Source organism: Podarcis cretensis (assembly GCF_951804945.1).
Source record: "Podarcis cretensis genome assembly, chromosome: 4".
Taxonomy (NCBI): Eukaryota; Metazoa; Chordata; class Lepidosauria; order Squamata; family Lacertidae; genus Podarcis; species Podarcis cretensis.
In genome coordinates this window covers 10,584,245-10,605,519 of record NC_137173.1, presented here as the reverse complement: position 1 = coordinate 10,605,519, position 21,275 = coordinate 10,584,245, and the positions used below count along the sequence as shown (strand labels likewise).

The window sequence follows — 21,275 nt, the reverse complement described above, 5'->3', positions numbered from 1 at the left end:
CCCTGAGAGAGAGAGAGTAAGGAGCTTTCCCTCACTCGCTGCTCACCTGCTTAATCTACCATATTTTTTGCTCTATAAGACTCACTTTTTCCCTCCTAAAAAGTAAAGGGAAATGTGTGTGCGTCTTATGGAGCGAATGCAGGCTGCGCAGCTATCCCAGAAGCCAGAACAGTAAGAGGGATTGCTTCTTTCACTGCGCAGCGATCCCTCTTGCTGTTCTGAGATTGGGAATATTTTTTTTCTTGTTTTCCTCCTCCAAAAACTAGGTGCGTCTTGTGGTCTGGTGAGTCTTATAGAGCAAAAAATACGGTACATGTGGATTGTCCTAAACCACAGCATGTTCCCTTTCTGCGTTTAGTTCTTTTTCCTCCCGTCCTGCATCAGTGGACATCTCTGCCCACTAAAGCAGAAAAAAAGGCACAAAATGCAAATCGGAAGACCTTGAGCGTTCTGTGTCTAATAAACACGTCCCTGATCCGGCCGTTTTAAAATCATTAGCGCATTTGTTCAACACCTATTACTACGCTGACCTTTTTTATAATGCTCCATAGCCTTTAAAAAGGGATGCTCTGCATGGATGTGACGATGTTTTAAATAAGTATCTGCTGTAGCCTGCAGAAATCCCCTTCTCGCCAACCCGGCCACCCAGTTAGAAACCTCCGTTCTGTGCTGAGTGTGCACTTCTAAGGCCATTAAGCTGCTGGTCTTCATTTCTCTCTGTCTCTCCCCCCCAGTATCGGTGGGCTATGAATACGAATCGTGTCCGGACCTGATCCTGTGGGAGAAGCGAACGGCGGTGCTTCAAGGTTACGAGATCGACGCTTCCAAACTCGGAGGGTGGTCTCTGGACAAGCACCACGCCCTCAACATCCAGAGCGGTGCGTCGGGTCTTTTTGGTCCCAGCTTCCTCCTCCTCCCCACACCGCTCCGACTTTCAAATAATAAAAATAGCACAGGGGTTGACACAGTTGCACGGCAAGCGGTAGCTGGATCACCATTAATAATTCAACCCAAACGAGAGAGGGGGGCGCACACACAAAGTGTGCGCGCAGACATACATTGCTAACAAATTATTTATTGCAACCTACATATGGTGCCAACCTCTTTGGGTGTGCATGCAGGGAGCGACTGGACTCGGCAAACCCCTTGCAAGCGTTTTCCTTCTGGCAGAGATTGCCTCGAGTGCCGCCGTCCTCCTAGAGTAAGCATTTGAATTCCGGTGCATCTGGGATGAGCGGAGGAAATCCAGGCCCGCGGACTGGGGGTGGCCAGCCTAGATTCCCCTGGATTTCCTCTGCTCATGACACACAAGTGCGTCCTTTAGAGGAGTTGCATTGCTAAGAAGCCTGAGCAGGACTAGAAGGTGGTAAATCACAGGGGGACAGCAAGGGACCTGTCATGGGAGATCTAGCAGAGCAGTTGTTTCCTGTATGGCTGGTGGCTCACTAAAGGTAAAGGTAAAGGTACCCCTGCCCGTACGGGCCAGTCTTGACAGACTCTGGGGTTGTGCGCCCATCTCACTTAAGAGGCCAGGGGCCAGCGCTGTCCGGAGACACTTCCGGGTCACGTGGCCAGCGTGACATCGCTGCTCTGGCGAGCCAGAGCCGCACACGGAAACGCCGTTTACCTTCCCACTGGTAAGCGGTCCCTATTTATCTACTTGCACCCGGAGGTGCTTTCGAACTGCTAGGTTGGCAGGCGCTGGGACCGAGCAGCGGGAGCGCACCCCGCCGCAGGGATTCGAACCACCGACCTTTCGATCGGCAAGCCCTAGGCGCTGAGGCTTTAACCCACAGCGCCACCTGCGTCCCTTGGTGGCTCACTAACACATAACTAAAAAAGGTAAAGGGACCCCTGACCATTAGGTCCAGTCGTGGCCAACTCTCGGGTTGCAGCACTCATCTCACTTTACTGGCCGAGGGAGCCCGAGTACAGCTTCTGGGTCATGTGGCCAGCATGACTAAGCCACTTCTGGCGAACCAGAGCAGTGCACGGAAAAGCCGTTTACCTTCCTGCCGGAGTGGTACCTATTTATCTACTTGCACTTTGATGTGCTTTTGAACTGCTAGGTTGGCAGGAGAAGGGGTCGAGCAACGGGAGCTCACCCCGTCGTGGGGATTCGAACTGCCGACCTTCTGATCGGCAAGTCTGAGGCCCTGTGGTTTAACCCACAGCGCCACCCGCGTCCCAACACATAACTAGAGTGAGCCAATAGAGGCTCCTGACCTTGACAGTGGAGCAGAAGTTACTAAAAATGAGATTTTTGAAGGATCACCCATTATATCATGTTTCCTTTTGACTTGGTCAAAATTGGTCGTGTTTTTAAAGATGTTTAATTAAAAAGTACTATTACTACAGTCGTACCTTGGTTTTCGAACAGCCTAGTTCTCGAACGTTTTGGCTCCCAAACGCCGCAAACCCAGAAGTGACTGTTCCAGTTTGTGAACTATTTTTGGAAGCCAAACATCCAATGGGGCTTCTGTGGCTTCCGATTGGCTGCAAGAGCTTCCTGTAGCCAATCAGAAGCCATGCTTTGGTTTTGGAAGTCGAGCAGACTTCCGGAACAGATTCCGTTCGACTTCCGAGGTATGACAATATTATTATTATTATTATTATTATTATTATTATTATTATTATTATTAGTATACCATCTTTCATCTGAAGATTTCAGAGCGGTTCACAAAATAAAAACACAAATAAAAAAATAAGAACAAAAACAAAGCAAACTAATAATGCCCCCATCCATCTCACAAGCATATTTAAAAGGACATAGAGTGTTAATCAGGGATGCGGGTGGTGCCGTGGGTTAAACCACAGAGCCTAGGACTTGCCAATCAGAAGGTTGGCAGTTCGAATCCCCGCAACGGGGTGAGCTCCCATTGCTCGGTCCCTGCTCCTGCCAACCTAGCAGTTCGAAAGCACGTCAAAGTGCATGTAGATAACTAGGTATCGCTCCTGCGGGAAGGTAAACGGCGTTTCCGTGTACTGCTCTGGTTCGCCAGAAGCGGCTTAGTCATGCTGGCCACCTGACCCGGAAGCCGTACGCCAGCTCCCTCGGCCAATAAAGCAAGATGAGCACTGCAATCCCAGAGTCGGTCACGACTGAACCTAATGGTCAGGGGTCCCTTTACCTTAGAGTGTTAATCAGCCAAAGGAACGCTTTTGCCTGTCACCTAAAGGTGTATAATGAAGCTGCCAGGTGAGCCTCCCTGGGGAGAGCATTCCACAAACGGGGAGCCACCGCAGAAAAGACCCCGTTCTCATGTTGCCACCTTCCAGACGTCTCATGGAGACGGCATACGAAAATTAGTTCCTATCTTGCTCTGAGGAGGAAGCAGGTAAGGCAAGGGAGTATCGCTGTCAGAAATTGAAGGGGTAACAGGAAGAGGCTGGGACAGATAGAATCCAGAAGCAGAAGCTGAAACAGGAGGAGAGAGGAGTGGAGACAGGCGCATCAGCATAGTCTCAGATTGCTTGGGAAAGGCCCAGGAGAGGAGGAGGAGGAGATTTAGGCAGTCGTTGGGGACCTTCAGCCTCCACATCTCCAGATCCTGTTCTTCTAGCAAAGTGCACTTCACTTGCACTGTGTGATTATTGCTGGCTGGCTTCCCGACAGCTCCCCTGGCTGCCGCCTCCAAACCCCTTGCAGCAGAGTCACCCCCCTCTCTGTTTTGCTTTCTGTTGCTCTCTAGGTATCCTGCACAAAGGAAACGGGGAGAACCAGTTCATTTCCCAGCAGCCACCTGTCATAGGGAGCATCATGGGGAACGGCCGCAGGAGGAGCATCTCCTGCCCCAGTTGCAACGGCCTTGCCGATGGGAACAAGCTTCTGGCTCCTGTTGCCTTGACTTGCGGCTCGGACGGAAGCCTTTACGTCGGGGACTTCAACTACATCCGTAGAATCTTCCCCTCCGGAAACGTCACCAACGTACTGGAATTAAGGTTAGGAGGGGATAGATCTGTCTACTACTGTGTCTCTTTTGAATTTGTGCATCCATTTAATAATAATAATAATAATAATAATAATAATAATAATAATAATAATAATAATAATACCCCACCCATCTGGCTGGGTTTCCCCAGCCACTCTGGACGGCTTCCAACAAAATATTAAAATACCGTAATGCACAAAAACATTAAAAGCTTCCCTGAACAGGGCTGCCTTCAGATGTCTTCTAAATGTCAGGTAGTAGTTTATCTCTTTGACATCTGGTGGGAGGGCGTTCCACAGGGTGGATGCCACTACTGAGAAGGCCCTCTGCCTGGTTCCCTGTAACCTCAATTCTCGCAATGAGGGAACCGCCAGAAGGCCCTCGGCGCTGGATCTCAGTGTCCGGGCTGAACGATGGGGATGGAGACGCCCCTTCAAATATACTGGACCGAGGCCGTTTAGGGCTTTAAAGGTCAGCACTAACACTTTGAATTGTGCACGGAAACATACTGGATCCATTTCATCTCATTTTTATGCTAAACTGTGATTTTTCTTTTAAGCAACCCACACAAAAATCCATATTTTTTCTCTCTCTCGAAATGTGCATTTCTAAATGTATTTTTTCCTAAAATCCAGAGAAGTGCAGAATCCGAGTGGCTGTGACAACACTGCCTGCACATTCAAAATCTGCAAATAGCCAGTTCCACAAGCCCCCCGGTTCTGATAGCCAGCTTGAGCTCCGACTATTATGGGATCCAGTAGCTAAGTGAGATCAAAACTTTGCAAGGAAAGGACGGACAGGGCAAATGGGGCACAGGGAAGGTTTTGCCTGAGAAGCTGAGCATCTCCTTGGCGGCTCTTCTGCTGCCCACGCTGCAAAATTAACATGCAGCCCCAAGGAAATGTCTAATATTGGAAGGGTAGCGGGGTAATGGGAACATTAGAGAGTCATTCATAAGTAGGACAGCAAGTTAGCTGTGATTTATAGGTCCCAAACCTTCCTGAAGCTGCCTTCTTCTTCTTGGCCGTCCTACCAACTCCCTGCAGAACAGGAACAAGTTGGAAGGGACAGTGCAAGCCAATGGAGAGCTCTGCAGATTATTATTATTATTATTATTATTATTATTATTATTATTATTAATACCCCGCCCTCCCCAGCCAAGGCCGGGCTCAGGGCAGCTAACAAGCAATAATAAAAACAAGTTGAATGAATAGAACTTAAAAACAAGATTAAAATACAACATCAAAATATTGAAACATCAAAATATTAAAATGTAGCCTTATCGCAGGAGGAGAAGGAAAAAGAAAGAGGGGGAGGGAATCAAATTGGCTCCAAGCGGAACAACTCTGTCTTACAGGCCCTGCGGAAAGAAATCAGATCCCGCAGAGCCCTGGCCTCATGAGACAAAGCGTTCCACCAGGCCGGAGCCAGTGTTGAGAAGGCCCTGGCTCTGGTTGAGGCTAATCTAACTTCCTTAGGGCCCAGGACCCCTAGGGTGTTGCTGTTTATGGACCTTGAGGCTCTCCGTGGGGCATACCGGGAGAGGCGGTCCCGTAGGTATGAGGGTCCTAGGCCATGAAGGGCTTTAAAGGTCAAAACCAGCACCTTGAACCTGACCCTGTACTCCACCGGGAGCCAGTGCAGCTGGAAAAGCACTGGGTGAATATGCTCCCATGGCAGGAACCCCGTGAGGAGCATCGCTGCAGCATTCTGCACCCGCTGGAGTTCAGTAAGTTCATAGAAGCGGGCAGGAAGCCTCTTTAGGACGGCTTTCTGCCGTCCGACATAATGGAAAGGTGACCTGCCATCGGAAGGAATTTTCCCCCTCTGTGCTTCCCTTGTGTCCATATTAGTGGAACGGCAACAGCACTGAGAAGCTGCCAGAAAGATCTGTCCTTGACTCCCACAACCGTCTCGAAAACGCAAGCTGTAGAGGGTTGGGTTTCAATATTGCGCAGCAGCAGAATCCAGCGCAACAGTTGTGCTTTGCAGAAACTCCTTGCACGAGTGTTTGTGCAACCTGCTGTTGCGTTCTCTTTGTGCAACAACATCCCAGCAGAGCAAGTAGTACACTTGAGGTGGCTTTAGTGTAGCACTAATGCAACCCATAATGTCCACACATCTAGAGATTGTGAAAGGGTTCGTTCCAAGCCTACCTTCGCTTTGAGTCTGGTGCTTCTAAAGAAATTAGTCCAAACCAGACAGGAGCCTACTTCCAAATTTCCTTTCCTAAGCACTCAAGATCCAAAAATTCTGGAAAAGAAGTGTTGCAGTCTTTTCCCACAGCCCAATTTCAAGCTAATGTTTGCTTCCTTAGTTAGCATTTAAAAAATAAGAATGCAGGGACAAAATTGCAGGCACATTAAGTGGTATAAAACCACTTTGAATATGGTGTTATTAAGCATCCGGTGTTCAGGACCTGGGACTCTTAGAAACAAAAAATCTGGACTGAGACTGCTTTGGGTAAAGAGGTTTGCTTTAGAATAGTTTCCTTGCCCATGATTCCATGCAAACTGCAGCTCTTCTTACCATAATTCTCTGTAAATCCTGGGGTGGACTAGCCTATGGTTAGCTCAGGTCTGGTCTGGATCAATCCTGGTCTAGACTTTACAAAGCCATTCCTAAATCAGATGAGATCATATCGGGGAAGAAGGAGCCATGTTCAGTGGGAGAGACATGCTCTACGTGCAATAGGTCCCAGCGTCAGTCTCCAGCATCACTCCTTCCAGGTAGGCAGCATGTGTGAGAAAGACCCTAGGGAGCTGCTGCCAGTCCGAGCAGACAACACTGGTCTAGGTGGGCAAATAGTCTCAATGACTTTAAAGGCAACCTTGTGCCCAGCCCCCCCCCCAAAAAAAAATCCTTTCCCAGATCCTCAGAAGAACAACTTACTTCCTTGCCTGCAAAGTAGGCATACTCTGGTATGAAAGCAAGCCGTTTCTGTTTCTTTTGTGCTTAAACACCCAAGGATCAAGGAATTATTCAAGGCCCACAGACTGACTGGTCTCGGCTAGTGGCCATCCAGGGAAACTCTGGCTTTTTGGAGGGCGCAAACATTTTTTTAAAACTCTGTGCCTTTTGGACTGCCATTTCAGTGTGGCTTCTTTGTGGGAAGCCCTGTTTTCCAGAGGGCTGTAAAACGGGGTTTCAGAAAAGGTTGCCAAGAGGGAAGGTTTGTAACTTTTGTTCGGGAACAACGACAAAAACAAAAAGCAGCCTCGACATCAGCGCGGCTCTCCCCTCTCTCTCTCCTGCGGCTGCTTTTTGAGCCTTGCTCAAACATATTTTTTTTTAAACACACCGACGTGCATTGTTGCCCTCAACGCTGCAGCTGCTAAATTGCCTTTCTGTAAAATAGAAGAAGCACGCTGACCGGTGGTACGAACACGAATGCTGACAGTATGGGGCCTGTTTGCACAAGGAGGGCTGTATGAGTCGTCCCTAAAGCGCCAGGGAGATCTGTCTTGAGAAACGACATCTCGAGATGGAGGCAACCGTGGGAAACGCGGACCCCATGACAACTGCTCTGCACCCCTCTGTACCTAAGCTGCAACTCCAAAGGCATCCAGGAGATCACTTTCTCTCCTCCGGCCCCCCAGGGATGGGCAGCAGCAACGTATAAGGCAACTCCTCTGACAAGTAATCTCCATTATGAAATGTATCAGTGCCAGGCTTGCTAAACCTTTATTTATTATTGCCTTGTACAATGTGGTTGTTACTGTCAAGTTTTCATCCTGCTAATAATGCTTCGGAGCTCAGCCGCTAACCTCTCTCTCTCCTCTCTCTCTCTCTCTCTTTCCTCCTCCTCCTGTCTTGTTCTTCTTCTGCTTTCCTGCTCTTCTGTCAGAAATAAAGATTTCAGACATAGGTAAGCCAACACACGGACAACCGTCGCTTTCTCTCCCTTCCTCTGTTGCGTGTTCTCTCTCGTTTATTACTTCTTGCCTGTTGAGCTATATGTAAATGGTTGGGTTTTTTTTACATGGTGTATGGATTATTTGTCAAATGATATTTTATTGCTAGATGCCACACACACAAATTACAGTGGATGCTCGGCTTGCGAACATGATCCGTGCAGGATGCACGTTTGCAACCCGCAGCGGTGCGTCTGTGCATGTGCAGGTTGCGATTCGGCGCTTCTGCGCATGCGCGATTTAGCGCTTTTGCGCATGCGCGGCCGCCGAAACCCGGAAGCAGCCCGTTCCGGTACTTCTGGGTTTCGGCGGTCCGTAACCCAAAAAACCACAGCCTGAAGCATCTGTAACCCGATGACTGTACAGACGAAACATGCCTTGCAAAGAGGAGTAGAGAAATGCATGCAGGATAACAGCTACTAGCCAAAATGGCTGTATTCTGCCTCCACTATTGGAGGTGTTTTGGCTCTGAATACCACTTGCTGCCCATCTCAAGTGGAAGGAGTGCTCATGTCTGGCTTTCCATTGACATCTGGTTGACCATTGTGAGGACAGGATCCTGGACTAGATGGGCCATTTGGTCTGATCCAACAGGGCATTTTTTTATATTCCTAGGTACTTTTCTAAAATCATGCCCAGGACATGCCAAGATGATCTGCTTTCTGCACTTCAATGGTCTTTTCTGCCGGAGAGAAATGTTTGGAAGAGAGATCTCTTACTCTCTGGTAGCAGAGTTAAGCACAATGGCGATTGCTCCAAACACATTAGAACTTGGTTAGATCTACATCTGCCCTCATCCACCCATAAATGGACATTCCCCACAAAAATACCTAGGTTAGAATAAATCACAGAGATTTCAGACTGCTTTGTTGCATTTGTTTACGACATTGTTGTATGGGAATCCAGATGTCTTAAACCACTTATGCAGGGAAGGGAATCCGACTTTCCTAGCACAAATAAATATTTGTTGTTGCTGGGGGTGGGGAATATGATCCTCTGTTGTGTGTGTGTGGTGCTTGTGTGCCCATTGAGACATAAGTGGGAAAATATTTTCAAGGGAGGCCCGTCCCACCAAAGCCTCGCTTACTGGGGTTGGGTGGTGGTAGCTTCCAGCAAAAATTTTCCGGGGTGGGTAGGGCACCCACAGGGTCGCCGCCCCACAGGATTTTGCCACCCAAGGTAGCTGGTTCATTCCACCCCATATGCGGGCCAGACCTGAGGGTTTTGGTCCCCCATAGTTACATAAAAATGTGGCCAAACTCCTTTTCCTTTTTTAAACTCTGCGCTGATTGAAATTTGGTCGGGCAGCCAGATCAAATTAACTCAAGAGGTGGACCTGGCCCGTCGGCAACTACCTGCCCGTCACTTTTCTGAGGTGAAAAACGCTTTTTCTAGAAGGCCGCCAGGGGAGACTTGCCGGCACCTGTCACTCCTCCACACCTGAAGTGGTTAGAGGGGTCACATTGTCCAAATTGTCTGTGTGTCATTGTGTGTAAATCACCGCCACGGCCTCGTCCAATTTGACGAGAGGCTCCACGGAAAGTGCTTTTGAAAGTCTTGGAGGCGATGGGGAATGTCAGCCGGTGGTTATTAATGCCTCTCTGGCCCACCTCCGGTGATTATGAGCCGCTCAAGAGCTGACTGTCATTCAGCCGAGCCTTGCCGGAGAAGAGCGGCGAACTCTTGGGGGCCTGATAAAAATGGATGGCGGATTCCCACAGGGCACCTTCCCCCCAACACACACACACACACACACACACACACACACACAAAGTGGATTCTCAGGTTGAGTGACGGGCGGGTAAATGAAATAATACCCTGCCAGTTTGCTGTCATCGAGAAGGAATACAGATGGAGCCCAAACTGCCATCCCGAGTCGCTGAAGGTCAGAGTATTTTATTTAGCAAGAATCAGTGTCATCGTGGGCAGATGAAATCTGCTCAGACTTTAATAAGGTAAAATCACAGGGGGATATTCTGGGATAAATCGGATAGGTCTTCCCACAAACAACCCTCTCTTCTGCCCAGCTCCCTCGCTCTATGGAAAAGGTACTAAGTTAATTCAATAGGCAGGGCAGAGGAGAGGTGTTATCATATATATTTTTTACAAATTGAGGGATGCAGAGCATTTGGGAGACAGGTGAGAGAAAAGGGCAAGGTTATGTAAAATGGCCGTTTCTAGCAAGGTGCATGGCATGAGACTTGAATGAGCCAGGTGGGATGCTAGCTAGGTAAGTAATTTACAACATGGACTTTGGGTGGGTTTTGTTTTTGTTTTTACAAAATTAAGGCAGTGGCCGGACTTGCATGCCATGATAGGCCAGGGTCCCTGACTGAGGCCTCATCTGCACTATAGATTTAAAGCAGTATCATGGCACTTTCAACAGCTGTGGATTCCTCCAAAGCAGGGATCAGCAAACTTTTTCAGCAGGGGGCCGGTCCACTGTCCCTCAGACCTTGTGGGGAGCTGGCCTATATTGGGTGGGGTGGGGTGGGGGAGTGAACAAATTCCTATGCCCCACAAATAACCCAGAAATGCATTTCAAATAAAAGCACACATCCTACTCATGTAAAAACACCAGGCAGGCCCCACAAATAACCCAGAGATGCATTTTAAATAAAAGGACACATTCTACTCACGTAAAAACATGCTGATTCCTGGACATGAGCCGGATTTAGAAGGCAATTGGGCCGGATCCGGCCCCTGGGCCTTAGTTTGCCTACCCATGCTCCTAAGAATCCTTGGAGCTACGGTTTGCTAAGGGTTCTGAAAGTCACTGGGAGACTCCTGTTCCCCTCAATAAAGGGCTTATCCAAACTTAATCTTTGTTCCATATTTCTAGGCACAGGTTTGAGCTTCCCTGCCACTTTCCCCGCGAAAACCTGAATTGCCATTTGCTCCGATTCAGCAGTAGAGATCAGGCTTTCTTGGGGAAAGGGGTGGGGTTAAACAAACCAAATAATAATAATAACACGCTTGGAGACGAACCAGGAAAGTGTGGATCTCTGCCTAGCAAAATGTGAGGCAAAAGATAAGTGCGGATAAGCCCATAATCTACAATTCTCAGAGATCTTCAGAAAGAGGGTTGGAGCAGGGAGGCTGGTTTCTCAGGGACCAAAGGCCACAATCCCAAGTTTGGATGTACAGTGGTGCCCCGCAAGACGAATGCCTCGCAAGACGAAAAACCCGCTAGACGAAAGGGTTTTCCGTTTTCAAGGCGCTTCGCAAAACGAATTTCCCTATGGGCTTGCTTCGCAAGACAAAATGTCTTGCGAGTTTTTCCGACTTTTTTTTCCTCCCCCCACTTTTTCTAAGCCGCTAAGCCGCTTATCTGCTTATCCACTAAGCTGATAAGCCGCTAATAGCGCTAATCCGCTAAGCCGTCAATGGGCTTGCTTCGCAAGACGAAAAAACCGCTAGACGAAGAGAATCGCGGAACAGATTCTTTTCGTCTTGCGAGGCACCACTGTAATAGGAAGCCAAGCGTAATCATAGCCTCCTAGTTTGTTTTCACCTTCTTTCTCCAGGGAAAGAGCAAAGTGGGAAGGATCCAACGGCATGCACTAGCATGCTGTTATGCATAATAAACCGAGGTTATTGTAATGTGTGAACACAGCCACTGGACTAGGCGCTCCACATAACTCTGTGAGCATCCTCCCCTCTGTCTAGTGACATAATCTCAAGGAATGAATAAGGATCAGATCAGAGCTACACACGAATAAAGTGAGACCTGAATCTCACAAGTCTCACTCTTGTGCCTCAGTTTTCGGGGGGAGCAGTCTGAAAAATATTGCACGGTACATAAGAGCCAAGTGTCAGGGGACAAAAGTTCATTGTTCCTCCTCCTCCAATAATGGGAGCACATTCTGCCTTTGCCCTCAGGCAATGTGTGAGCTTCATTTGACATCGCCCGTATAGCCAAACCTGATTGGCTACATGGTGCTGTGACATCATCGCACCTCCAGCGGGATTCCTGATTGTCGTCCTGAGAATGTAGGAACAAGTTCAATATCCCGCCTCCTTTGTTTCTGCAGCCATAGCCCCGCTCATAAGTATTACCTGACCACGGACCCCATTTCCGGATCCATCTACCTCTCCGACACCAACAGCCGCCGTGTCTTTAGAATCAAGTCGATCACCGTGGTGAAAGACGTTGTGAAGAACTCGGAGGTGGTGGCCGGAACAGGAGACCAGTGTCTTCCCTTTGATGACACCCGCTGCGGAGACGGTGGAAAAGCAACTGAGGCCACGCTCACAAACCCTAGGGGTAAGAAGGGCAGCCGTTCCTTAGCAGAATGCGGTGGTTTCGAAACAGGCAGGTTGGGTTGACCTAGGAGGTTTTACTTTTTGAAAATGGGGCGACCCAATGCCTTTGATCTTTAGCTGGCAGCTCTGCAGATGTAATTTTAGTTGGTGTATGTCAAGGGCTCAGCCAAGCAGAGTTTGTTCACTTTCGAATTATCTCGTCACTACATGTAAAACGGTTGCTGCAAAAGTCCTTATCCCAGCCTTCCAGGAAGTGGGAGAATCTTTTAGGCTGCCTGCAGGGCAACCTTGACAGGTGGGAGGGGCAGCCCCACCTGCCAATCACATGACATCATGTGATTGCGCCGTAGTTCCCTTGAGCCGTAGTTACGAAGTGCCTGACAGCCATGCATTGATGCCAAACACATTTTCAGAACAAACATGCATTTGTGTGTTGTTGTTGTTGTTGTTGGTGTGTGTGTGTGTGTGTGTGTGTGTGTGTGTGTGTGGATAGATATAGATAGATGATAGATGATAGATAGATAGATAGATAGATAGATAGATAGATGATAGATAGATAGAGATAGATGATAGATAGATGATAGATAGATAGATAGATAGATAGATAGATAGATAGATAGATAGATGATAGATAGATATTGAGGGACGCGGGTGGCGCTGTGGGTTAAACCACAGAGCCTAGGACTTGCTGATCAGAAGGTCGGCGGTTCGAATCCCCGCGACTGGGTGAGCTCCCGTTGCTCGGTCCCTGCTCCTGCCAACCTAGCAGTTTGAAAGCACGTCAAAGTGCAAGTAGATAAATAGGGAAGGTAAACGGCGTTTCCGTGCGCTGCTCTGGTTCGCCAGAAGCGGCTTAGTCATGCTGGCCACATGACCCGGAAGCTGTACGCCGGCTCCCTCGGCCAATAAAGCGAGATGAGCGCCGCAACCCCAAAGTTGGTCACGACTGGACCTAATGGTCAGGGGTTCCTTTACCTTTATAGATATATATAGTGAATTTCTTTCTGCGCAGTTATCCAAGCTGGGTTTGTTTCCTCTTCGCAGGCATCACAGTCGACAAATTTGGGTTCATCTATTTTGTGGATGGCACCATGATCCGGCGCATCGATCAGAACGGGATCATCTCAACGGTGCTCGGTTCCAATGACCTAACATCCGCCCGGCCTCTGAGTTGTGACTCAGTCATGGATATATCCCAGGTATTTAAGGCCCCTTCATTCCTTCTCCACTGTCAAAACTGTGCATCATCTGCCACGGCAGAACTTCTCCATCTCTTGTCTGGCAAGCCAATTACCTTTTCCTCCTTCAGGCACCTTTTCCTTTCAGGCTGCGCTGCCTCCCCACATTCTGTTACAGCACCTTCTCGCTCAGAAGTTGGAATGTTTATGCATATTCTATCGTCACCGTTTAGTAATTGAGGCAATGTGCAGAGCGTGCTAAAAACAACAATTAAACAGCAATTCAGAACAACTCCCCCCAAAAAATTTAAAAATAGAATATACATTTTTTTAAAGAAGATACAAAAAATTGAGGTTTTTCATCCAGCTGGAAAATCTTACTGATGCAGAGAACAAAACAGATACTGAGCACCTGTCATGTATCGACAGGAATGCTTTTCCACATTTGCATTTGCATTTGCAGCAGGCTTCTGACATCTTAGGAACCTGGAGGACAAGCTTTCCTACAGACTGCAGTGAGTCACCTTCTGAGTGTATAAAGCAAGGCATCCCCAAACTCGGCCCTCCAGCTGTTTTGGGACTACAATTCCCATCATCCCTGACCACTGGTCCTGTTAGCTAGGGATGATGGGAGTTGTAGTCCCAAAACATCTGGCGGGCCGAGTTTGCCTGTGCCTGCTCTAGGATAAATCCAGCTCAAAGCAGTTGGGAACGCAGGGCCGAGCAAAAGAATCGGCTACTGAGCCCTAATTAAGCATGTGCACAGTGATGCTTAATGCAATTTCAGTAATCTGGTTTGAATAAAACCATGCTTCTTTCTGTGTGTGTGTTTGTGTGGTCAAGCCAAGAGAACTCTTAGCTAAAAGGGCTTGGGGCTGATTTATCAGAATGTTTCACCCGCTGTGAGGATAAAGTTTTTCTCCTGCTGGTATCCCCACCCTCCCAAAAAGGCATGTTCGTTTTTGTTTTGTTATCCATCGCTTTCCGCAAAAAAGAATTGTCTCAAGGCAGCTTGCAAGTCCGTAAGATACGAATAACTTGATGTACTTTCACATTAAGAACCAAGTCCATAGGGAGATTAAAAGGAACAAACCACAGCTGTAGGTCAAAATACTTCAAAAGTGAAGTATCATAATAACGATATATGTATTAGCATATGTAATTACTGCTGTTTATTAGAGTTATACAGGATATATAAGACATTATATATATATATATATATATATATATATATATATATATATATATATCTCTCACAGGCATAGGCAAACTTGGCCTGCCAGCTGTTTTGGGACTACAATTCCCATCATCCCTGACCACTGGTCCTGTTAGCTAGGGATGATGGGAGTTGTAGTCCCAAAACAGCTTGAGGGCAGAGTTTGGGGGTGCCTGGTATACAGTCTTGAGCTACGTAAGACCTTTTATGTTAATATCAAAATCCTGAACTTGGCCTGGCAACAGATTGGCAGCCATTGCAAATACCACAAGCTAGGTGTATTTGCACCAGTTTGCCCCTTGATCTGCCCTAACTGGCCTGCAGACAGCCCCCAAGAGCAGCCCCACATGGAGGGCATTGCAGTCATCTGACCTTGAGGTTGCCAACACATGGGCAACTTTGGTGAAGCTATTGCGTGGCATCACTACAGCTCAATAGGAAACGCTTCCGCAAAGGTTCTCGTGGGCTGCCACAACTCTGCTCATTCCAAAGTATCCACCACGAATAAATCCTCTTCATTCCTGTCTCACGACCTTCCAATATCTTCATTTTTTGGCCTGTCTGCACTGAAATCAGCATTCTGCAATGTTTTTGGAAAGAAGGTAGATGGGAACTCTCAATCTGCGGTGCCCTCAAACTGCAGTAATGTAGGGATTCCCAGCTATATCATCACACATTTGCAGTCTGGGAAACCGGATTATCCGGCTGAGTGCAGAGGTCTTCTGGGAGCGGAAACGGCCTGATTTGTCTCCTGATTCTCAAGCCACTTCCTGTGTTCCAAGCTGGGCTTTAAATGGACAGCGTCTTTGTCACATCGGAACAGCAACTGGCACACTGTGTGCACACAATCAATATTGTGGAACTGGAGACCTGCAAATATTTTGCTGGTTGTGTCAAATTCATATGCATTTTTATTTCCTTAAGTTCATCTTTTACCTGCATGGACCGTTCAGCTGCCTGTCCCCTAGTGTTCATGAAGTTGTTGTTGTTGTTTAGTCATTTAGTCGTATCCAACTCTTTGTGACCCCATGGACCAGAGCATGCCAGGCACTCCACTGCCTCCCACAGTTTGGTCAAACTCATGTTGGTAGCTTCGAGAACACTGTCCAGCAATCTTGTCCTCTGTCGTCTCCTTCTCCTTGTGCCCTCCATCTTTCCCAGCATCAGGGTCTTTTCCAGGGAGTCTTCTCTTCTCATGAGGTGGCCAAAGTATTGGAGCCTCAGCTTCTGGCTTAGATGAGGCTTTTGCAGCTGCCTTCTGACTTTATCCCCATTTCCTTTGCCCTGACTTTTACCACCTGCCTTCCAGTCTTGAGTTTCATCTCAAGCCATTTCACTTTTTCCAGCCACTAAACTGCTTTGTCAACGTTCCGCCCTCAGAATATGAGCATTCCCTGACATCACTTAGCCAATGGCTAAGAGACTACTGCAGTTGGCAATTTGTGTCAGAGAGAGAGAGAGAGAGATGAATCAATATATGATAGTATAGCCCAATGGTTGCCATTAATTTAATTTGATTTTGAATTGATTTTAAAATGAATTGATTTTAGAATGCTGTGTTGCTTTTCTAGTTGTTAGCCGCTCTGAGCCTGGCTTCGGCTGGGCGAGCGTGTTATAAATAAATTATTATTATTATTATTATTATTATTATTATTATTATTATTAGGAGTCAGCATATACATCGCAATGCAGCCTAAATTCAAAATGGCTTCAGGTCTTCCATTACATACACAGTTCATTTGCTCATCGGAAGTACTTTTTCTTTCCGTATGTGTCGGAGACTTCCTAAATTGGACACAGTGCATTTTGGAGTGGGACTGGTTCAAATTAATATCTCAGAAACAGTGGTTGAAGTCTGTTCTGCCCAAATTATCAACAGCAGGAAAACGAAGAATCTTGAATTGCTTCAGATTGCAAATGGCTTTCATGCTGGGCTTTTTCAGTCCAGCTGCTCAATTTTTATTTTTATTTTTTTTATATAGGAAAAAAAATCTATTTTGACACCTGCATTTCTTAGCAGAAGGTAGGCAAACTGATGCTGCTCAGGGCTCGGTTTTCAGGGGCAATGTCCGTCCCAATAATCAGCACCAGCCTGGAGCCATAACCTCTAAATCTGCCAGGGGTTGCACGCCTCAAATAATTATTATTACGGCTTGGGGGATGAAACTTTGTTCTGCGGAACCACAGTTCCTAGCTGGAAAGCTTGAGCACTGTAAGTTAGGCACAATGGAAGTCAATGGGGTTTTTTCTTTTCTTTCCACAACCACCCATGCAATTTCCAGGCATCCACCTGGCAACTGTTCCTTTGCTTCTTTCTCCCCCTAATTTGAAAAGATTGCTCCCGCTCCATTGTGGCAGCTACCCCACCGTCTGCCATTTATGAGCAGGATAAAAATTACAGCCCTACAAAAGTCACCTGCCTGGTGGACCAGAGGTAAAGTTTGATTGTTTTAAAAAAAAAAAATCTGTCTTGGCGAACATTGTGGTTTCCCTTCTGCAAGCAGGGGCCTGATATATACTTAGACCTGTGATTTCCTCCACCATCTCTCCACTCAAACTAGACTGTTATTTTTTAAGTCCTCTTTAAAAGCACCACCAAATTACAGTGGTACCTCGGGTTACAGACGCTTCAGGTTACAGATGCTTCAGGTTACAGACTCGGCTAACCCAGAAATAGTACCTCAGGTTAAGAACTTTACCTCAGGATGAGAACAGAAATTGCACGGCGGCGGCAGCGGGAGGCCCCATTAGCTAAAGTGGTACCTCAGGTTAAGAACTGTTTAAGGTTGAGAACGGACCTCCAGAACGAATTACCGTATTTTTCGCTCTATAACACACACCAGACCACAAGACGCACCTAGTTTTTGGAGGAGGAAAACAAGAAAAAAAATATTCTGAATCTCAGAAGCCAGAACAGCAAGAGGGATCGCTGCGCAGCGAAAGCAGCAATCCCTCTTGCTGTTCTGGCTTCTGGGATAGCTGCGCAGCCTGCATTCGCTCCATAAAAGGCACACATATTTCCCCTTACTTTGCAGGAGGGAAAAAGTGAGTCTTATAGAGCAAAAAATACGGTAAGTTCTTAACCCGAGGTACCACTGTACAGCTTGTTCAGTTATCTGCTGAGCCTTTGGAATCACTGCCTCTAGACCTCCTCACACCAGCCTTCCCTGGGGAAGCAGCTAGAGAAGGTGGGCAGGGAATGTAACACAATAATAGCTCTGATGTGGCCTAACTTGCCCATTGATCCTTTCTTCTTTCTCCACAGTGGCCAGCTTTGGGGGAATCCCACAGCAGGAGTGCCAACTTGGCCCCGTGACTGTGGGTACCCAGGACCATGGGTGCCATGCAGCGTGCACCGAAATTTGTGGGTTCCCTTCATGGGGAATTTTGTGGGTGCTCAGGCACCCAAAGGTCCATGAACAACCATAGTTTAGAGGTCCCGGGCCCTAAGGAAGTCAGACTATCCTCCACCAGGGCCAGGGCCTTCTCAGTGATGGCTCCGACCTGGTGGAATACTCTGCCCCATGAGACCAGGGCCCTTCAGGATTTAACCTCCTTCCGTTGGGCCTGTAAGACAGAGCTATTCCGCCTGGCGTTTAATTTGAATTCAGCCTGATCTTCTATTTCCCTTCTCTTCCCTCCCCCTGCCCTTTTATGAAGATCACCTGCTCTGGGATGCCACAGCTAATTCTCCCCTGGCCTCCTCGCTGGCCCAAGTAGGACCAATTCAGCCAGCTAGCCCTGGGGATTATTTAATGCTTATTTCCCCTAAATTGATTTTTGAATTTTATTGTTATTCATGTTTTTATAATGTATTTTATGCTGCTTTTATAATCAAGTCTTTTAAATTTGTTGTTAGCCACCCTGAGCCCAGTTTTTGACCCAGGAAGGGCAGGGCATAAATAAAATTATTATTATTATTATTATTATTATTATTATTATTATTATTATTAAAGGAGTTGGCATCTATGTCCCAAGCTATGGCAGTAACAACACACCTCTGTTTCCTTGCCGCCTGGCAGATAGTGTTATTTAGAGATATACTCTCTTGGGATGTGGGGGTTCAGCTAACATGGCTAAATAGCTGTTGATAGACCCCTCTGTGGATTTGTCCAGCCCCCTTCTTAAAGCCATCTAAGCCAGCAGCCATTTGTCTGAACATACACAACGTTGTATGCAATTCCCCCTAATGTAATTCACTTTTGTATGTTATATATATGCATGCTAATGGGCTAATGGATTGAGGTTGAATTCTGACAAGACAGAAGTACTGTTTTCGTGGGGACAGGGGACAGGCAGGTGTGGGGTACTCCCTGGCCCTGCATGGAGTAACTGTGCCCCCTGAAGGACCAGCTGCGCAGGCTGGGAGTCATTTTGGACTCACAGCTGTCCATGGAGGCGCAGGTCAATTCTGTGTCCAGGGCGGCTGTCTACCAGCTCCATCTGGCATGCAGGCTGAGACCCTACCTGCCCGCAGACTGTCTCCCCAGGGTGGTGCATGCTCTGGTTATCTCCCGCTTGGACTACTGCAATCCGCTCTACGTGGGGCTACCTTTGAAGGTGACCCGGAAACTATAACTAATCCAGAATGCAGCAGCTAGACTGGTGACTGGGAGTGGCTGCCAAGACCGTATTACACTGGTCCTGAAAGACCTACATTGGCTCCCAGTACGTTTCTGAGCACAATTCAAAGTGTTGGTGCTGACCTTTAAAGCCCTAAACAGCCTCGGCCCAGTATACCTGAAGGAGTGTCTCCACGCCCATTGTTCTGCCCAGACACTGAGGTCCAGCTCCAAGGGTCTTCTGGCAGTTCCCTCACTGCAGGAAGTGAAGCTACAGGGAACCAGGCAGAGGGCCTTTTCGGTAGTGGCACTCTCACTGGGGAACACCCTCCCATCAGATGTCAAGGAAATAAAGAACTACCAAACTTTTAGAAGACATCGGAAGGCAGCCCTGTATTAGGAAGCTTTTAATGTTTGACATTTTATTATTTTTGTTATATTTTTCTGGAAGCTGCCAAAAGTGGCTGGGGAAACCCAGTCAGATGGGCAGGGTATTATTATTATTATTATTATTATTATTATTATTATTATTATTCCAACTGAAGCTTTATGGTCCATCATATTTCCCCAGCTCCCAAGCTTTCCCCAACTCCATCTCATCGTTGGTTGCATTTTGAAAAATGCATACAATACATCTTCTCTTTTTTTTTTTAATGATATTTATTCAGTTTAAAAGTTACAAAAAGAAAAAAGAACAATACAAAATACAAAAGAAGAATACAACAACAACAAAGAAAGGAAAATAAAATAAAAATAAAAATAAAAAATACATTCACTTAAAAATATAAAAAGAACTGATTAAACCTTTACATAACTTTCTTCCTTTACTTATTTCCTTGACCTCCCCTCACCTCCCAATTTTGTATTCTAGTTCAAATCGTTATTTCAGCAAATCCTTCCAACCTTATTTTCATTTAAGTAATTTAATTTATTATATTATAATTTAACGTCCTCTCTTTCATCAAGTTCATCAACTCATTTTTACTTAATCCTTTATATTATTTCTACCAAAACCACCTAATTTTCTTTTTCCAACATCTTCCTAACATTCCTTAATTTTACAATATTTTTGAAGATATGCTTTAATTTTTTTCCAATCTTCTTCCACCGACTCTTCTCCTTGGTCCCGGATTCTGCCAGTCATCTCAGCCAATTCCATATAGTCCATCACAATACATCTTCTCTATATAGTCCTTGCAAAAGCTTTTAGAAAGCAGCCATCTGGAGCCCAGGCTCTCATTCTTCCTTCTTTCAAAGGCGATGGACCCATTTTCGAGTCACCCACTTGCATCTCGCAGATGCTGGCGAGAGGTCTCTTTAAAACCACCCCGGTTAGGGAACTCTCCCTTCTTTCATCCTATAAAGCCGCTCTTGAGGTCTCTTCAGTCAGAGCCCCTCTGGCAGTGAGGGACCAGCAGCCATAAAATATTTAGCAGTCCTTGTTGACAAGGAATTGGTTTTAAGAAAGGGAGGGGGCTGGAATTCCCTCGCCGTTTCCGAATAAACTTACATTCTTGATGCTAACTCAAGGTTGCAAGCGTAGTAGCAGGCGCTCAGAAGGCTGTCGGCAAGGCAGAGAGGCATGCATTATTGAAGGGGAAACCACAAGCTGTCATGTTTTACTACAGGAAGGGTTAAGGAGGGCCAGGAGCCAAAAGGAGGGGGGGAAAGAGAGACCAGACGCAGCTTTGTCGGTGGCCTAGTTCCCACCGAGGCAGTAAAGCTAAGTTGTTGGGTGGTACCATTTCAGAGTATAGGTAGAACTGATCTCTCGTCTACCTGAAGGGATGGTGGTCTCCATATCTCTCTCTCTCTCTCTCTCTCTCTCTCTCTCTCTCCCAAAGAAATATAATAAACGAATTGAAAGAGAACCTACCCAAGTGACGCTGTGTACCCAACATGTACACTAAGTACAAGAGTATATCTCTCTCTCCCCCTCTTCCTCCCCAACCTTATACAGTAGTACCTTGGTTTAAGAACTTAATTTGTTCCAGAGGTCCGTTCTTTTCTTTTTTTTTAATAATTTTTATTAACCGACCAATCAAATCACATCACATCACATCACATAAATTCCGAATTACAAAGCCGAATTTTAAATTTTTGTTGAGGGGACCCATATTTCAAGTTCCGAAGGGGGATTCCGATCATCTTCTTGCTACTGCGTTAATATCCAAATCAGTCCAAATAAAGTTTATAATTCTATCCAG

General features: G+C 46.7%; 1 protein-coding gene across 10 annotated transcripts in view; it reads left to right on the top strand.

Moving 5' to 3' along the window:
- Nucleotides 1-21,275, top strand: part of TENM4 (teneurin transmembrane protein 4) — a 649,734-nt gene that overhangs the window by 586,265 nt on the left and 42,194 nt on the right. For 8 of the 10 annotated variants that reach the window (XM_079973241.1, XM_079973246.1, XM_079973247.1 and 5 more), the window contains 5 exons: nucleotides 735-878; nucleotides 3,693-3,942; nucleotides 7,780-7,800; nucleotides 11,881-12,113; nucleotides 13,157-13,311. In XM_079973241.1, coding sequence (XP_079829367.1) covers nucleotides 735-878; nucleotides 3,693-3,942; nucleotides 7,780-7,800; nucleotides 11,881-12,113; nucleotides 13,157-13,311 — 803 coding nt within the window. The remainder of the gene's footprint in view (nucleotides 1-734; nucleotides 879-3,692; nucleotides 3,943-7,779; nucleotides 7,801-11,880; nucleotides 12,114-13,156; nucleotides 13,312-21,275) is intronic. The other 2 variants (XM_079973245.1, XM_079973243.1) reach the window with 1 other exon arrangement.